This window comes from Sus scrofa, chromosome 6 (genome assembly GCF_000003025.6).
Source record: "Sus scrofa isolate TJ Tabasco breed Duroc chromosome 6, Sscrofa11.1, whole genome shotgun sequence".
Taxonomy (NCBI): Eukaryota; Metazoa; Chordata; class Mammalia; order Artiodactyla; family Suidae; genus Sus; species Sus scrofa.
In genome coordinates this window covers 6325962-6341622 of record NC_010448.4, presented here as the reverse complement: position 1 = coordinate 6341622, position 15661 = coordinate 6325962, and the positions used below count along the sequence as shown (strand labels likewise).

Sequence of the window (15661 nt, the reverse complement as noted above, 5' to 3'; positions counted from 1 at the left end):
CAAATAAAGGTCACATTTTGAGGTTACTAGAGGTTAGGACTTAAACATATCTTTCGGGGGGACACGATTCGACTCACAGCATTCCCTCCAATCAAAGCAAGGTCCCATTACCAGAAGAAGAGGGGATGGATGTTGAGGGGACATGCTGTTGAGAGCAAGTCCACACTGTACCCACCCTTTCCCGTCCATCTTCTCCACTCTGCTCTCTGCCGAACAAGGGTCGGAGGTTGTAGGGAGGAAGAAGCATGAAATCAGATTATTCCCCCTGATGCCCTCCCCGCAAGGTCACTGGGGGCTGCCTAACTCCCTTGGTCACAGTTCAGTCTCTAGATTCCAATAACTAATCCCTCCCTGTGCCCCTTGAGGCCTAAAAAAGGGGATGCTGACTTTATGGGCCCAGGGATACCCTACTGGCCTTTGACCCTCCCCATACCCCTTACTGACTTGTCTTCCAATCACTCAACTTGCTATCCTTTTACTCAAAATATCCCCCTTATATGGCAAAAAACAGATGTTCACTGTACTTCTAAGAAATGCTCATTCTACCATTCTATCTTTTTTTCTTTTTTCTTTTTAAGACCACACCCATGGCATTTGGAAGTTCCCAGGCTAGGGGTTGAATCAGAGCTGCAGCTGCTGGCCTACACCACAGTCACAGCAATGCAGGATCTGAGTCTCATCTTGGGCCTACACCACAGCTCACAGCAACACCGGATCCTTGACCCACTGAGCAACAAAGGGATAAGACTTGCATTCTCATGGATGCTAGTCAGATTTGTTTCCACTGCACCGCATTGGGAACTCCTACCATTATTTCTTGATTAAATAAACATTGTGCTAAACCACATCTCTTGGTTATGACCTCCAGTTTTCCATGTTCTTATGATCCTTCATCTAGTCATAACTCAGTAACTAAAGTGCTTTCTAAGCACTTTTCCTAGCAGCACAGGCTTTGGCTGCATTGCAGATGCAGAAATCATACAAAGAGCCCACAGAGTCCATGCAGATCAGGGATTTAGTGACTTGCACCACAGAGAGAAGCAGCCAAGCCAAAAAGCACCAAGAGCAGGAGAGATTGGGAAAAGGCACACATTTCAAACAGGCTGAGATTACCATGCCCCTCACACAGAGTCTACAGAGGATGAGAGATCACTGAAATCATCACTATTTTTCATTCTCCTGAGTTAAAAACGATGACAGGGATTACAGACTAAGATAGCAAATACCAGCCCAACCAATGATAAATTTAGCAGGAATGAGAACTGTCCATTGTGCCAGCCATGGACTCTGAATTTCCCACCAGACCGTAAGCCCCTTGAGGGCAGGGTCTATCTTGCTCACCGTTCTCCCCACAGCACTCAACCCAGTGTGGGGCAGAGAAAAGCTGAGTGAATTAATGAGAGAGACCCTTGGGTTGCAGTCAGCTTCTAAAGGTGTTGTCAATCAAATCTGAGACTATGCACAGAAAACTCTCGGCTTTGTCCCTGGAGGAAGCTTCGCCTCTGGTTGCTGTTGGGGGACCAGTGCAAAACTGGACAAGGAGAGTGCCCCCTGGCCAGGGTAGCCCCTCGGCATGACTCAAGGAGGTTCTAACCAGAATGTAGAACCACAAATGGAAGTTCACATTTTGATTTAATCAATCAAATACTCAAAGTAGCTCCCATATCAGGGAGAGTCACCCTGCCACATTAGGTCAATTTATCACCTACTTGAGTCCCTATGGATACCCCGTGAGAGATCCATCCATGCCTTTCAAAACATGTTTGCAAATTCCCAAGCTCACCTTTCTCCAAGCGACTTCCGGCTCTGATATCTAGTGATGGGGAACTCTTGTTCTCCACCCCGCTTTCCACCCAAACACAGAAGAGCCCCTTTTCCTTAATGACTCTCCCTCAACCCACACACCAAGGAAAAAAAAGAGCCATACAAATAAGGTGAAAGTAGAAAGCTTTCCAGAAGACTTGGGGGTCTTCTGTCATAGCAGACACAGTAGATATTAAGCCACTCTATTTTTCTATTTCTTTTTGTATCTTACTTTTTATTGAGCTATAATTCACATATGAGATTTACCATCTAAAGTATGTAATGCAGTGGTTTTTGTATATTCATAAGGTTATCCAACCATCACCATTGTCTAATTCCATATTTTCATAGCCCCCCTCAAAGAAAAACCACTAGAAGACTTCTCTGTTTTTCAAACATCATTTAGTCATTTCTGCCAACTCAGCTTCCCAACCTCCTGACATATTACTTTCCATCCCCGTCACTCCCCCTTCATCTTTTTGGGGCACCCCAGTATATCCCAAGTGCCTAGCACAGTGCCTGGCACTCAGTAAAAACCTGGCAAATGAATGACCAAATAGACATGACATCAAAAATTATTAAGGTGTAGCAATAGATACTTAAACGGCTCACCTAGAATTTATCCACCGGGAACTTTTCTTTCTGGGAATTGTCACCAAACTTGGAGATTGTCCTCCTGGGAGTGGGCCACTTAACACAAATGAGATTTTCTCATAGCTGTGGTTCAGGCAACAAATGCTGAAACTCAGTTTTCTGGTCTATGAAAAGAGGATAAACAGATTGACCCTAGGAGCTGTTTATTCAATCAATAAATACAGAGTGCCCAGGGTATGCCAGGCACTGTCCTAGGTGCTGGAGATTCAATGGGTCACAGAGCCAAGTTCTTGCCCTCACTGAGTTTGCATTCTATTGGGGAAGACAAATATTTAAAAATTAATGCACCACTATGTCCAACAATGTCAGGGAGTGATAGGAACGATGAGAAAAATACCAAGATGTACTAGTTAAGGTGTATGGTATAGTCTCTCAAATACAATAAGCGGTCAATAAATGGTAGCCTTTTATATCACTCTTATTTTTCAAGTTATGATTTATTACCCAGTATTGGGAGTGATCCTTTTAAAATCTAAGTTAGTTCACATCACCCCTTTGTTCAAAACTTTCTAATGACCTCTCATCACACTTAGAAGAAAAGACAAAGTCATCACCAAGGTTTAAAGCAGGGTCTCTCTACCTTGGCACCTCTGACTTTAGGGCTGACTGCTTCCTTACTGTGGGGCTGCCCTGTGGATTGCAGGACATTAAGCAGCAACCTTAGACTCTGTGTACTAGATGCCAGTAGTACCACCCACTGTGACAACCAAAGATGTCTCCGGATATTGTTATATGTTCCCTGGGGTAGGGGAAAACTCACCCCAGGTAAGAACCAGTGGCTTAAAGGCCCACACGAACTGGTCTTGCACAACCACTCACTCCGGTTTACCGCCTATCATTCCCTTCCTCACTCACTCTGTTCTGATTAAAATGCCCTCCTTGTTCTTCCTCTAACAAAGATGTCCCCTAGGGCCTTCTCATCTGCTCTTCCCTGTACCTGTACAGCTTTCCCTGGGATATCTGTTCAACATCTTTCTTTTCTTTTCTTTTTGCTTTTTAGGGCTGCACGTGTGACATATGGAAGTTCCCAGGCTGGGGGTCGAATTAGAGTTATAGCTGCCAGGCTACACCATAGCCACAGCAGTGCAGGATCTGAGCCGCATCTATGAACTTCACCACAGCTCACGGCATTGCTGGATCCCTAACCCACTGAGCAAGGCCAGGGATTGAACCCACATCCTCATGGATACTAGTCGGGTTCATTACTGCTGAGCTACAACGGGAACTCCTGTTCAACAGCTTTCTGCTCCGAGTTGCCTTCCCTGACCTCCAAATAGAACCTGGCACCCTCCTCCCGCATCACTGTGGGGCTTCACAGCGTTCATCCCTCTTAATACCACAGGCAGGTCTTTGTGTATTTATTGAACACATCTCCCTCTATAATGTAAGCTCCAGGGGACAGGGACTTGGATGGTTTTCCAGGCTGCTGTACCCCCATGATCAAGAAAAGTGCAAAGAACATAGTAGGTATTTAAAAAACAGCTGCTGAAAGGATGTACTAATGGATACATGTGTGATTTTTAGAAGGATAGGCAGGAACACAGAGGATGGGAAAAGCAGGACACGTGTTGGCTGATGAAGGAAGCAGTCTGACTGGAAAATGAGGTAGAGCCTGTGCTCGGGCTTGGTTGGGTGGGAACAAATTATAGAGATTACTGAAATCCGGGCAGGGTACTTCATCCATTACTTATCAGACAAGTGGGAGCCAGAGGAGGTTCATAAATGGGAGAGACATACGGTAAAGATTACAAAGAAATCAGAAGCCTGTCTCCAACTAGAAAACAGTAGAATGAAAGCCTGGACCTAACCAGAAAAGAACACAGTGTTTTGTGTGTGAGAGGGAAGGCAAATAGCTCCCTCTCCTGTGCTATCTCTGGTTGGTTAGGAGTGTTGGGGGTTCTAAGGGAGAGAGCTCTTGCAATAAACAGTGTCCTTGGTGGCACCAGAGGGCTGTGGTGGCAGGGACATCAAGGATTTGCCATCCCTGTTGGAAGGGACTAGGTCATTTATTGGCAATGATTGCTAATGAAACAGAAAATAGGGAACCTCTGTAATTTTGAGGTTTCTTGGATTTCTGGGTAATATTTTAGCCAAATTCAGCAGGTAGCCTCTTGCACCATGATATGTTAGAAGTGGCCAAGTGAGTTTTTGGCTATGTGTTGGCAAGAGGGACATCCTGTCCGTCCAGGGACACCTTTCCTGTGAAAAAGACACACAGAGACGTTATCACGGCAATTCTTTGTTGATGAAACTGTAGACAATGTCAAGGAGGAGGAATTAAACCAAGCTGGGATAATGGGACAATATAGCTACATCCCCGGGGTAGTTTCCCCTTCTTTGTGTGACAATCATTTTAAGTACATTTACGTCTTCTGTAGTAGTGTGCGAGCTTTTATAGAGTTGTGTAACATGTTTTTACAAGTGTTACTTTGATTGTAACTTTTCTTGTGAAATACATGGCTGGAACCTTTTAAACAAATTCCACTAACCAAGCCACATGAAAACAAAGGAGAGTGAACAAAAGAATCCAGCCTCATAAAGGAGTAAAGTGTGGCTCCATGTATTTAAAGTGAAAATCAGTCACAATCGATCTATGCTGTTAGAAGCCGGGATAATGCTAACTTAAGGGGTGGGGATGGCTGGAAGGAAGCATAAGAGAGATTTCTGGTTTCTTGATCTGGGTGCCAGATGCATGAGTGGATTCCTTTTGTGAAAATTCATTAAGGTGTACATTATAAAAAGTCAAAAAAAAAAAAAAACTAAGGAATTTTCTCTATAATGTACATTGCAGATTGATAGTCTCAAAACTGTTATTGCCTTAAGTAACTCCATCAGGTGAAATATACAAAAGTCATTGACTTACAAAGATTGACTCTATTCAGATGGAAAATGGTGAATAGGAAAAAAACAAAACAAAACAACAAAACCCTGCACTTTATAATCTAATGATTTTAATTGCACCTCTGCTCTTGTTAGTTCAGTGACAGTGGAAACCTTATATTCTTTGAAGCTTGGTTTCCTCACATGTAAAATGGGAATAAAAAGATATGCTGTCACAGGAGCCACCTGAAAGAGCGCCAGATGGCCAGAGCTGGAATAATTTGAGCAAAAAATATATATATTAGTATTGGATTACAACACGAAGTATAAAATTAGTATCCAAAAGACCACAAAGATAAAAATAACTCAATAAATTAATAAATGAGGGAGAAGAGACAAGTCTCCCGTGTAGAAGAATTTCAAATAATTTTCTTAGATATTTATGCATAGATATTTCCTTCCAAAGAGTACAGTATGGGAGAGGGGGGAATAGAGACTAAATTTAGAGTGGAGAAGCCTGACAACGTCACTTCATTGTGGTGGCCAATGGCAACAACAACATTCATAAGTCTTGTTGACAGTATGTACTCTTAATACGATGCGACGAAAATAGTACTTTACCTGTGATCTCCTCCCCCAAATTGATAGCTCCAGTCCAAACATAAGAACATCAGACAAATTCCAACAGCAGAGCATCCTACAGTATCCCTGACCAGGACTCTTTAAAACCATCAAAAATATCAAACCCAAGGAAAAGTCTGAGAAAATGTTAGAGCTAACAGGAGCCTAAGGAGACAGGATGACTCAACTGAATGTGGGATCCTGGAACAGAAAAAGGATATTAAGTAAAAAAGTAAGAAAATCTGTATAAAGTATGGAATATAGTTAATACGAATGTATCAATATTGGTTCATTAATTGCAGGAAATGTAGCATACTAATATAAGATGTTACTAATAAGGGCAACTGGATGCAGGGTATATGGGAACTCTCTTCACTCTTCCCGGTTTTTCTATAAATTTAAAACTGCCTTAAAAATTAAAATCTAATTTTTTAAAAAAGACTCACTTTACCTTGAGATCTTGGGGATGGAATTAAATAACGTATATGAACATTAGGCTCTCAGATTTTGGGGACCTAGATCCCAGCACTGCTGCAGGCACAGGGGATTGAACAGTGAACTGGAAAACCCAGTAGATTCTCTGCTCTGATGTAGGTGACCTAGTTCTTTCTCTTTCCTGCCTGTGTTCTTCTCCAATAGGGTGTTCACTCTATGGGGGAACTTTGAATGCTCGGTAAACAGATCTATGGTCTGTAGTTCCCTCGTAATGATTTACCTAATGTCTATCTTTCCCCCAGACCAGAATTTCTCCACCTCAGCACTCTTGCCATTTGGGGCCAGAGAATTCTTTGTGGGAGGGCAGCCCCGAGTGCTGTGGGATATTCAGCAGCACCTCTGACGTTTACTGCCCTATGCCAATAGAGTCAAGTTATGACAGCAGAAATGCCTAACATTGCCAAACATCCAGGAGGACAAATTCACCCCTGACTGAGATCCCTGCCTTAGACTAGTGTTTCTCAACTCCGGCTGCACAATGAAATCACTTGGACAGCTTCAGAAATCACTGCCAGTACCTGACTCTATCCCAGACTAACCAACTCAGACTCTCTGGGGGTGGGGGCCCAGATACCACATTTTTAAAGAGTATCTTAGAGATTCTAGTGGGACTCAGAATTGAGAGCTAGGCAGGAAGCTCCGTGAAGGTGGGGAGATATCTCTTTTATGGAGGCATTTCTAGGACCTAACACGGTGATCCCTTAGTGAATGAAAAATGAGAAAAATGTATGAATGCATGAAGTTGAAGAGAGGCAGGCAAAAGTGTCAGAAGTTAAAAAGTGGCATAAAAGGAAAGCCAGAGCAACTTTTTTTTTTTTTTTAAATGGTCATGGATACCAACTCTTGAATAGATTCTTCCTATTTTTTTTCTTTTTGAGGCGGTGGGCATTTGATAGATTTTTTTTTTTTTTTTTGCTTTTTAGGGCTGTACTCGCAGCATATGGAGGTTCCCAGGCTAGGGATCTAATTGGAGCTACAGCTGCCAGCCTGCACCACAGCCACAGCAATGCTCAGATCTGAGCTGCCTCTGTGAACTACACACCACAGCTCAAGGCAACACCGGATCCTTAACCCACTGAGCGAGGCCAGGGCTTGAAGCCATATCCTCATGGATACTAGTTGGGCTCATCTCGACTGAGCCACAATGGGAACTCCCAAAAGAAAAAAAAAATTGACATGAAAGATGTAGCTATTTCCCAGGGCCTCACCATCCAACAGCTACTCTCCTTTAACAGGGCCTCAGGCAGAGGAGGTGGGGTGTCAGTATTTGCTCTCCCTGGATTAGGAGGTGAGACTTGTATGGCTCTCGTGCAAGTTTTAAGTGCACTCGAATTTTAGTCTATTCATCTACCACTTTATTATACCTTCATCTATTTTATAGGGAACAGGCTGTGTCAACATGAGGGCGGCGATCTGATGAATTGCTTAACTCTTAAAAAGGAGGGGAAAGTACCTTCCTCCTTCGTTTTCCAGGTAAACATCCCCCGATGACCTCTGGAAGTTGGACGAAGTAGGGCAGGTGTATTGGGCTCAAAGGCTAAGGCGGTGGGACAGGTCACATTCGTGAGGAATGCTGGCGATAGAAACGCACATGCACACTAGCGGAGGCGTGAGCCTTCGTCAGGGAACCTGGCCCGGGCGAGGGGCAGCTTTGGGACCCCAGCCTCAGCTCCTGGGTTCCTTGGAGGAACACAGGCCCAGAGCTGGCCCCTCTCCTGGTTAATCAAGAGAAACCACTGATCTGGACATGCAGGTGAAATTGCCACAATCTAAATGTTTGTTTACATTTTTACGACATACACTGGTGAGCCAAGCAAAACGCACACTCAGACAGCGTCGTCTTATTTGATACATAGTAGGTCCTCAATGTGTGGTGGTCCATTTCGCGATGAGATGTGAACTTCCACTGTGGGAATGGGCCTCGGTGGCTCTGGAAGGCCCAGCCCCTGAGAAAGTCAGCGTTAGGCTGCTGTTGTTCAAAGATATTGACAAAAGGAGCCATCGAGGAGCTTAGGGACAGGGTCTGGGAGAGAGGTACCCGCTGGCAGAAAGCAGAGTTCTTGGCTGATTCATCCCTGTGGTTAGAATAGCTGTGATGACCTTGTGAGATAAGAACTGAACAGAGAATCCTTTGGGTTCCAGGAACTAGAAGTAGCTGGTGGAAGGATAAGCATGGATTGAAAACAACCCAAAAAACCCATTGCCCTTTATTTAGCAAATACCTGGATAGCAACTGCCGTGTGCCAGGCTCTGTTCCAACTGCTTCAGTATATCAAATCATTTAATCCCTCTAACAACCTGATAAGGCAGGTCCTCGTATCACCCCACTTTACAGAGTAGGAAACTGAGGCCCAGAGAGGTTAACTGAGGCCAAAGTCACACAGCTAGTAAGTGGCAGAGCCAGGATTTGAACCCAGCAATCTTGGTTTCAGAATCCAGGCTCTCATCATGTCTCTCTCTGCTACATTAAAATATATATATATATTGGAGTATAGTTGATTTACAACATTGTGTCAATTTCTGCTGTACAGCATAGTGACCCACTCATATATGTACATACGTTCTTTTTCTCATGTTATCTTCCACCATGTTTTATCACAAGAGATTGGAAATAGTTCCCTGTGCTATACAGTAGGATCTCATTGCTTATCCATTCTAAATGTAATAGTTTGCACCTACCAACCCCAAACTCCCCATCCATCCCACTTTCTCTGCTGCATTTTGGTAGGGGGTAGTTTCTCTAGCAGTGAGAAAAACCTGATTTATGCTTTTGAAGACTATGTAGAAATGCATACAATTGGTTTATAGAATATTAATTTAAAAATTACTTGCCAAATCATGTGTAATTGTTAAGGAACAGTGTGTAGGGAAAAAAAAAAGTCTGGAAAGAAAACCATGAAAGTTATAAAAGTTATGCTAGATTAGTGACGTTATGGATAATTTCCTCTTTTATTTATCTCATTGTTGCTCTTAAAGTTTTATTACTCATGTGAGGCTTTAATGATGATAAACTCTTTCTGGCTTGCAAATTCTACCCCCTTCACTCCTCTTTTTGAAAGTAGCTTCCAAAGGACCAGCTTGTGTCCAAAAGCACATGTAGTCTGTCTTTACAGGGTGGGTGGGTTTCATTCAAGGAGCCCTAGTCCTGAAGAACTCCTGAACTCACATTATTCTCACCTTGCTTCATTTAAGACTTGACCCAACAAAAGATGGGATGTTTATCTTCACCAGCTAATCCGGCGCCCCCATGTGGTAAGAGCATAAATCCGCTTACAATTAGCCCACCAGCTTGGAAACTACTCAAGTCTGAAGGCTTCTGAATTAAAGTGATTCACAGTTTCCATTTTGCACATCAACAGAGACCTCATTAATATTTTAGAATAAACCACTATTTCGCATTCACTCCAGTTTTGCAAAATTGGGAGTCTAGTACTTGTTGTTTGCTGCACGATGATGGATTTCCAGGTCACTAGAGATAGAAGCATCCCAAAGGGCAGAGCTTAAACCCCAGCATCTCCCCATCCTGTACTGGGGCAGGCATCCAATTCAACAAACATTTGTTGAGACTTACTTTGAGCCAGGAATCCTCAACACTAGTGACAAAAGACTCCCTCTCTCTGCATCTTTAAGGCACTAAGGCCCGTGCCCTCTTAAATGCCCAGCGAGCTAACACATCCTTTTTATTGATCACCTACTATATGCTAAGCCCTGTGCACTGGAAAAATGGCATACTTTACATTCTAGATGTTTACACGCCAAGCCCTGCGGGGTTCCAGCCTACCTCTGCCACATCCAGCTGAATGACTTAATCATTCTGCGCTTCAGTTACCTCCTCTGTGAAACAGCGGTAGTAAAATGACTTGTCTCCCCAGGGGTGGGAGTTACTATATGTGAGGCTGACTGGACCTTGGTAAGCATTCAAGTTATACAAGCTATGAAAATTTTCAGAGTGGGAGTTCCCATCGTGGCGCAGTGGTTAACGAATCCGACTAGGAACCATGAGATTGCGGGTTCGGTCCCTACCCTTGCTCAGTGGCTTATGGATCCGCATTGCTGTGAGCTGTGGTGTAGGTTGCAGACGCGGCTCGGATCCCGCGTTGCTGTGGCTCTGGTGTAGGCCGGTGGCTACAGCTCCAATTCGACCCCTAGCCTGGGAACCTCCATATGCTGCGGGAGCGGCCCAAAGAAATAGCAAAAAGACAAAAAGACAAAAAAAAAAAAGAAAATTTTCAGAGGCTGCTATTGGGTAACTTGGGAAACACTTTACCTTTTCACAAAGGCCCCCCGCCTTGTCTTAGGGTTTCTGGAGGGCACAAGGGTTACTCTGTCTTGACAGGGAGTGGCTCCCCAGCCATGGACTTTCCCAGGGCTCCCTCAGCCCTGCACAGGCTCACAGCCCTCAGACCCCAGGGCCAGCAGAGCCTGATCATTAACACTGTAAATCAGAGACGCTGTCTGGGTTAGAGCCACGCTACCGACAACTTCCAAGGTCAGCCTAGGGAGGAGGAGATACTGTTATAACCCCACTGCCCAAATGAGGAGGCGGGGGCTCCACACAGCTGTTTGTAACATTTCCCAAGGCTCATACATGAGAAAGGCAGAATCGGGTGGTCTGAGTTTTAACCAAGATATTTAGCGGACTATCAGCAGCGGCAAACTCCCCATCTACCGAAATCATGCATGTAAAGGCCTAAAGGTCAGGAAGGATGATACAGAGATATTCAGGGAAAAAAAGACCTATTATAGTGATTACTTGGAACAGGCATTATTAAGCACATCACAAATATTAACTGGTGTAGGCACCATTACTAAGCCCATTTTACAGATGAGGAAACTGAGGCACAGAGAGGCTAAACAACCTGACCAGGGTAGCACAGGTAGGGATGGTGGGGCTAGGCTCACACAAGGCCTCTATGCTACTCTTCCTTCTGGATAAGAATGAACAAATGGCCTCCCTTGAACTGCGGCTTTTTTTTTTTTTAATGGTCATGCCTATAGCCTGTGGAAGTTCCCAGGCCAGGGATGGAATCCAAGCAGCAGCTGTGGCAGCACCAGATCCTTTAGCACACTGCACTGGGCTGGGGTTCCACATATCTGCACAGAGCGAACATGCCAGCATCCTGATAGGACACAAACCTGTCAGGGGAACTGGCAGCTTTAGAACCCATGGCCCCAACACGCCCAGTCACGCCAACCACGCGGGAGGAGCCCAGGGTGTGGGGCGTCACAACTAGGAGGGGCCCTCCGAGAACGCCTGGTCTCACCCAGCAGAGTGTGCATCACCTGGCTCCAGGTCCTCTCTTCACTCTAATCTGGTGCTGAGTGAGCTATTTTCAGGTCAATCCAGATCCTTCCTTGCTGGGCCTCAAGAGGCTCGTTCAGGCGTTGGCTTCCCCAGAGCTCCCTTCTCTGCCTATACAGATAAAGGAGAAGATGGCTGGTCTAGGGTGAGGAAGAGTCATGCACTGGGATATAGGTCCATCCTTACTATCCTGTGACCTTAGTCTCTCTCGTGTCCAGTTTTTGTTTGTTTGTTTGTTTATTTTTTGTCTTTTTGCCTTTTCTAGGGCCACTTTCCGCGGCATATGGGGGTTCCCAGGCTAGGGGTCCAATCGGAGCTGTAGCCACCGGCCTACACCAGAGCCACAGCAACTCGGGATTCGAGCCATGTCTGTGACCTACACCACAGCTCATGGCAACAACAGATCCTTAACCCACTGAGCAAGGGCAGGGATCGAACCCGCAACCTCCTGGTTCCTAGTCGGATTCGTTAACCACTGAGCCATGGTGGGAACTCCTCTTATGTCCAGTTTATCCATCTATAAAATGGGAAAATAATCTCTCTGTCTTTTTTTTTTTTTTTTTCTCTTTAGGGCTGCACTTGTGAATGCAAGTTCCCAAGCCAGGGGTTGAATCAGAGTTGCACCTGCTGGCCTACACCACAGCCACAGCAATGTGAGATCCGAGCCACATCTGCAACTCTTACCATGCTCATGGTCAGATTCCAGGCAGGTCTTGTTAGCTTGAAAGCCAGACATCTTTTCCGATCGCTTCCATATTGATCCTTGAGTTGATTATCAGAGTGCTAATTTCCTGGAATCTCTGATTCTTAAGGGAATGCCTGAATAGCCCCAGACTGCTGACAAGACCGATTCCCCCAAGGTTTACAGGAAAGAACACAATGACACAGCCAATGTGAAGACTGCTCCTTTAGAACTGTAACGATACATGAATTATTACATACTTATTATGGAATGGCTCAAAGAGTGATTTTATGCCCATGTTGTCTTCATCGTCAGGATTTCAGATACCTACATTTTGCAAAACAAGTCTTCTAGGATCATAACATCCTCCAGAGTGGGTTGGGTAAACCCCCGTCTCAAATTCTGAGAGGCTTGGCACATGTTTTACATACGTTGTTTCACAAAGCAATGCCATTAGGGATTTCTGTTTTCTGGTGCAGTTGTCTTCCCAGGTTGATGTCTATGCAATGGCTTGGGAGAAGGTCTTGGTTAGGGAAAAAGTTCTGAGGAGGTGAGAAAGGCAGGTGGCTATGAGCCTTCATCTTTCATAATCCAGAAGGAACTGGCCCCTGTTGGCAGTCTCTGCTATTGTCCTGGGTCCACTCTGAAGCAAGACCTGACATTTTGTTACCTCTTTAAAAAGCAAAACCAACTCCAAAGGGCTCATTTGTAATAAATGTTTTGCTGGAGATTTTATGGAGTGAAGGAGGTTATTACAATAAATACTACATAGCAGAGATGAATAAAAAAGCCTCCATGAGATGTCTGAATTTTCCTTCTTATGTTCTTTGGCCACCAGCCATTCCAGAACCTGCCCCTGCCCGCCATCTCCATTTCTCCTTCCACTTACACCATCATCTCAGATTCTACATTCCCTCCCCTTTTTATACAGAGAAATTTGTTGTGGTTTCTCTGCCCATTTCCCCACTTAACAATTTAAAAAAAAAATTCCTTAAGACCTACTCATTACAGCAAACATGGATAACCATGAATAGCAAGCAGGGACTTTCTAAACTTTAATTTCTCCTGCCATTTTGGTTTGAGCCCACTTTGTATTGCCTTGACCCCTGCAGGTGGCGATTCTGGGATTGGCCATGCTTTGTCCAAGTATCTGGATAAGCTGGGATTCACAGTATTTGCTGGAGTTCTGGATGAAAAGGGATCAGGAGCAGAGGAACTACGAAGAACCTGCTCCAAGCACCTGTCTGTGCTCCAGCTGGACATCACCAACTCGCAGCAGATAAGAGATGCTCACAGCAAAGTGATGGAAAAGGTGCAGAACAGAGGTACTGCCTTCAGCTACCTGTGCCCTCGACTGCCCTCCACCCTCCTCGAAAATGCCCAACATTTGTTCCAGCCTCTAATCATCACTGAACTCTAATCTGTTCTGGTTGCCAGCTGCACCTAAACACACCTGTACTGAGCGCCTGCCACATGCAGAGGCCTCTCTTAGACATGAAGACACGAGGAATGAGTCAGGCGTGGTCCATCCACAGAACTTACAGACTTATCAACCCCACTCCCTCCAACATGTGCCAGTCACTCTCCCATGAATTACTCCTTTCTTTCCTCTCTGTGATATTAGCATGTATTAGACTTAAAAAAAAAATAGCTTCAGGAGTTCCTGCTGTGGTGCCACAGGGTTGGTGGCATCTTGAGAGTGCTGGGAAGCAGGTTCAATCCCCGGCCTGGCATAGTGGGTTAAGGATCCAGCATTGCCGCAGCTGTGGCTTGGGTCATGACTGCAGCTTGGATCTGATCCCTGGGCTGGGAAATCCATATGCCTCTGGGTGGCCAAAAATGGTGGTGGTAAAGGAAGCTTCCAAATCACTGTTTTCCTTTAGCAACTGCCTTTCTCTTGCCCTTCTCTCAAGGCCAAGCTCTTGGAACCCTGCTGCGCCATTTGTACTTGGTGCCATACCTCCCTATGGTCTGGCCAGCAAGTCAGTATTATTCTAAACACCAAGCTCTGGATTTCTCTGCAGTATTTCAATGTGTGGATCACGCTCCCCTGCTTGCGCTTTAGGATCTCCAGCTCCCTATTGCCCTCAAAGTTCTCTGATCATTCTTTCTCCTTCTTCTGTATGAACCTCTTCCTCCCCCATAGATATGACTATTACGGGCTCCACTCCCAAACCTCCCACCCCATGTTTCCTGGGTGATGCTATTCTCTCCCTATACCAGGACCTCTCACCTGGCAAGTGTCTTAAAATGCCTATGCTTGGACTCAAGATGGGCTACATAACTTAGGGAGCCCAGTGCAAAATGACAATTACGTGGGGCCCCTTGTTTACAAAATGTTTAAGACGTTAAGGTGGTGCCAGTAAAAAAATTAAACCAAGCATGAGAACTTGCTGAAGCACAGGGCCCAGTGTGACTGCCTAGGTTTCATATCCATGATACCCACCCAGCCTGGGGACCCTTCCCCAGGGGATTACATCAGGACATACAGACAATAACTCAGCTAAGCCTTGCACAGTGAGGGCCGGTACTGTTCCTCTCCTTTTGCTGGGAATGTCAGCTGTAAAGATGATCCTATTGGGAGGTCACAGGTATCAGGACATTTTTTAAAGCTCCCAGATGATGTTGATGTTCTGCCAGAGATGAGAAACACTGCGATTTAATCCAGTAACTTCTGAATCTGTGTTGCCAACCTAGCCCTCTGCTCAGCGTCCGGACCTATATGCATTCAAATTGGTTACCAGATGTCCCACCTCAAGGTGTCAAAAGCTGACCTCATTATCGCTCCCTCTGCTGCCAGTCTACAAATCTGTTTACCCTCCTGCATCTCACGACTTGGATGCTGGCTCAGATGCCAACACTGCCCCCCAATCAGTCATTCAAGCCAGCAGCCTAGGGGTCACTTGGACCTGGAGCTGACCCTCCATTTCTGTACCCTATTGGTCCTGAGACCTGTCAATTCTATCTCCTAGATGTTTATTGTCCCACCCCTTCCTATCATCTCCAGGCAGCTATGGCCTAACTCAGGCCCTCATCTCCCACCTAAGCTCCCGCAATGGCTTCCTTGCAACCAGGCTTTCCTTCCCCATTGCTTTCCAAGTGGAGAGTGATCTTCAAAACATGCATACCTCACAGTATCATCCATTTCCTGAAAACCTTTCGATATACAAAGCCTCCACATCTTGGGTTCTTCCCATGAGCCAGGCCTATGCTTCGCCTCATTGACTGGTTCTGTGGTTTTCCAGCCACCGCCAAACACCTTAACAAGGATTAGAAGCCCTTCA

The 15661-nt window shown here is 45.2% G+C and overlaps 1 protein-coding gene across 1 annotated transcript in view; it reads left to right on the top strand.

Annotated features, from left to right (window-relative positions):
• Positions 1 to 15661, top strand: part of HSD17B2 (hydroxysteroid 17-beta dehydrogenase 2) — a 64006-nt gene that overhangs the window by 18812 nt on the left and 29533 nt on the right. Inside the window, 1 exon segment of the mRNA NM_001167649.1 lies at positions 13490 to 13702. Within this exon segment, the coding sequence (NP_001161121.1) occupies positions 13490 to 13702 (213 nt within the window).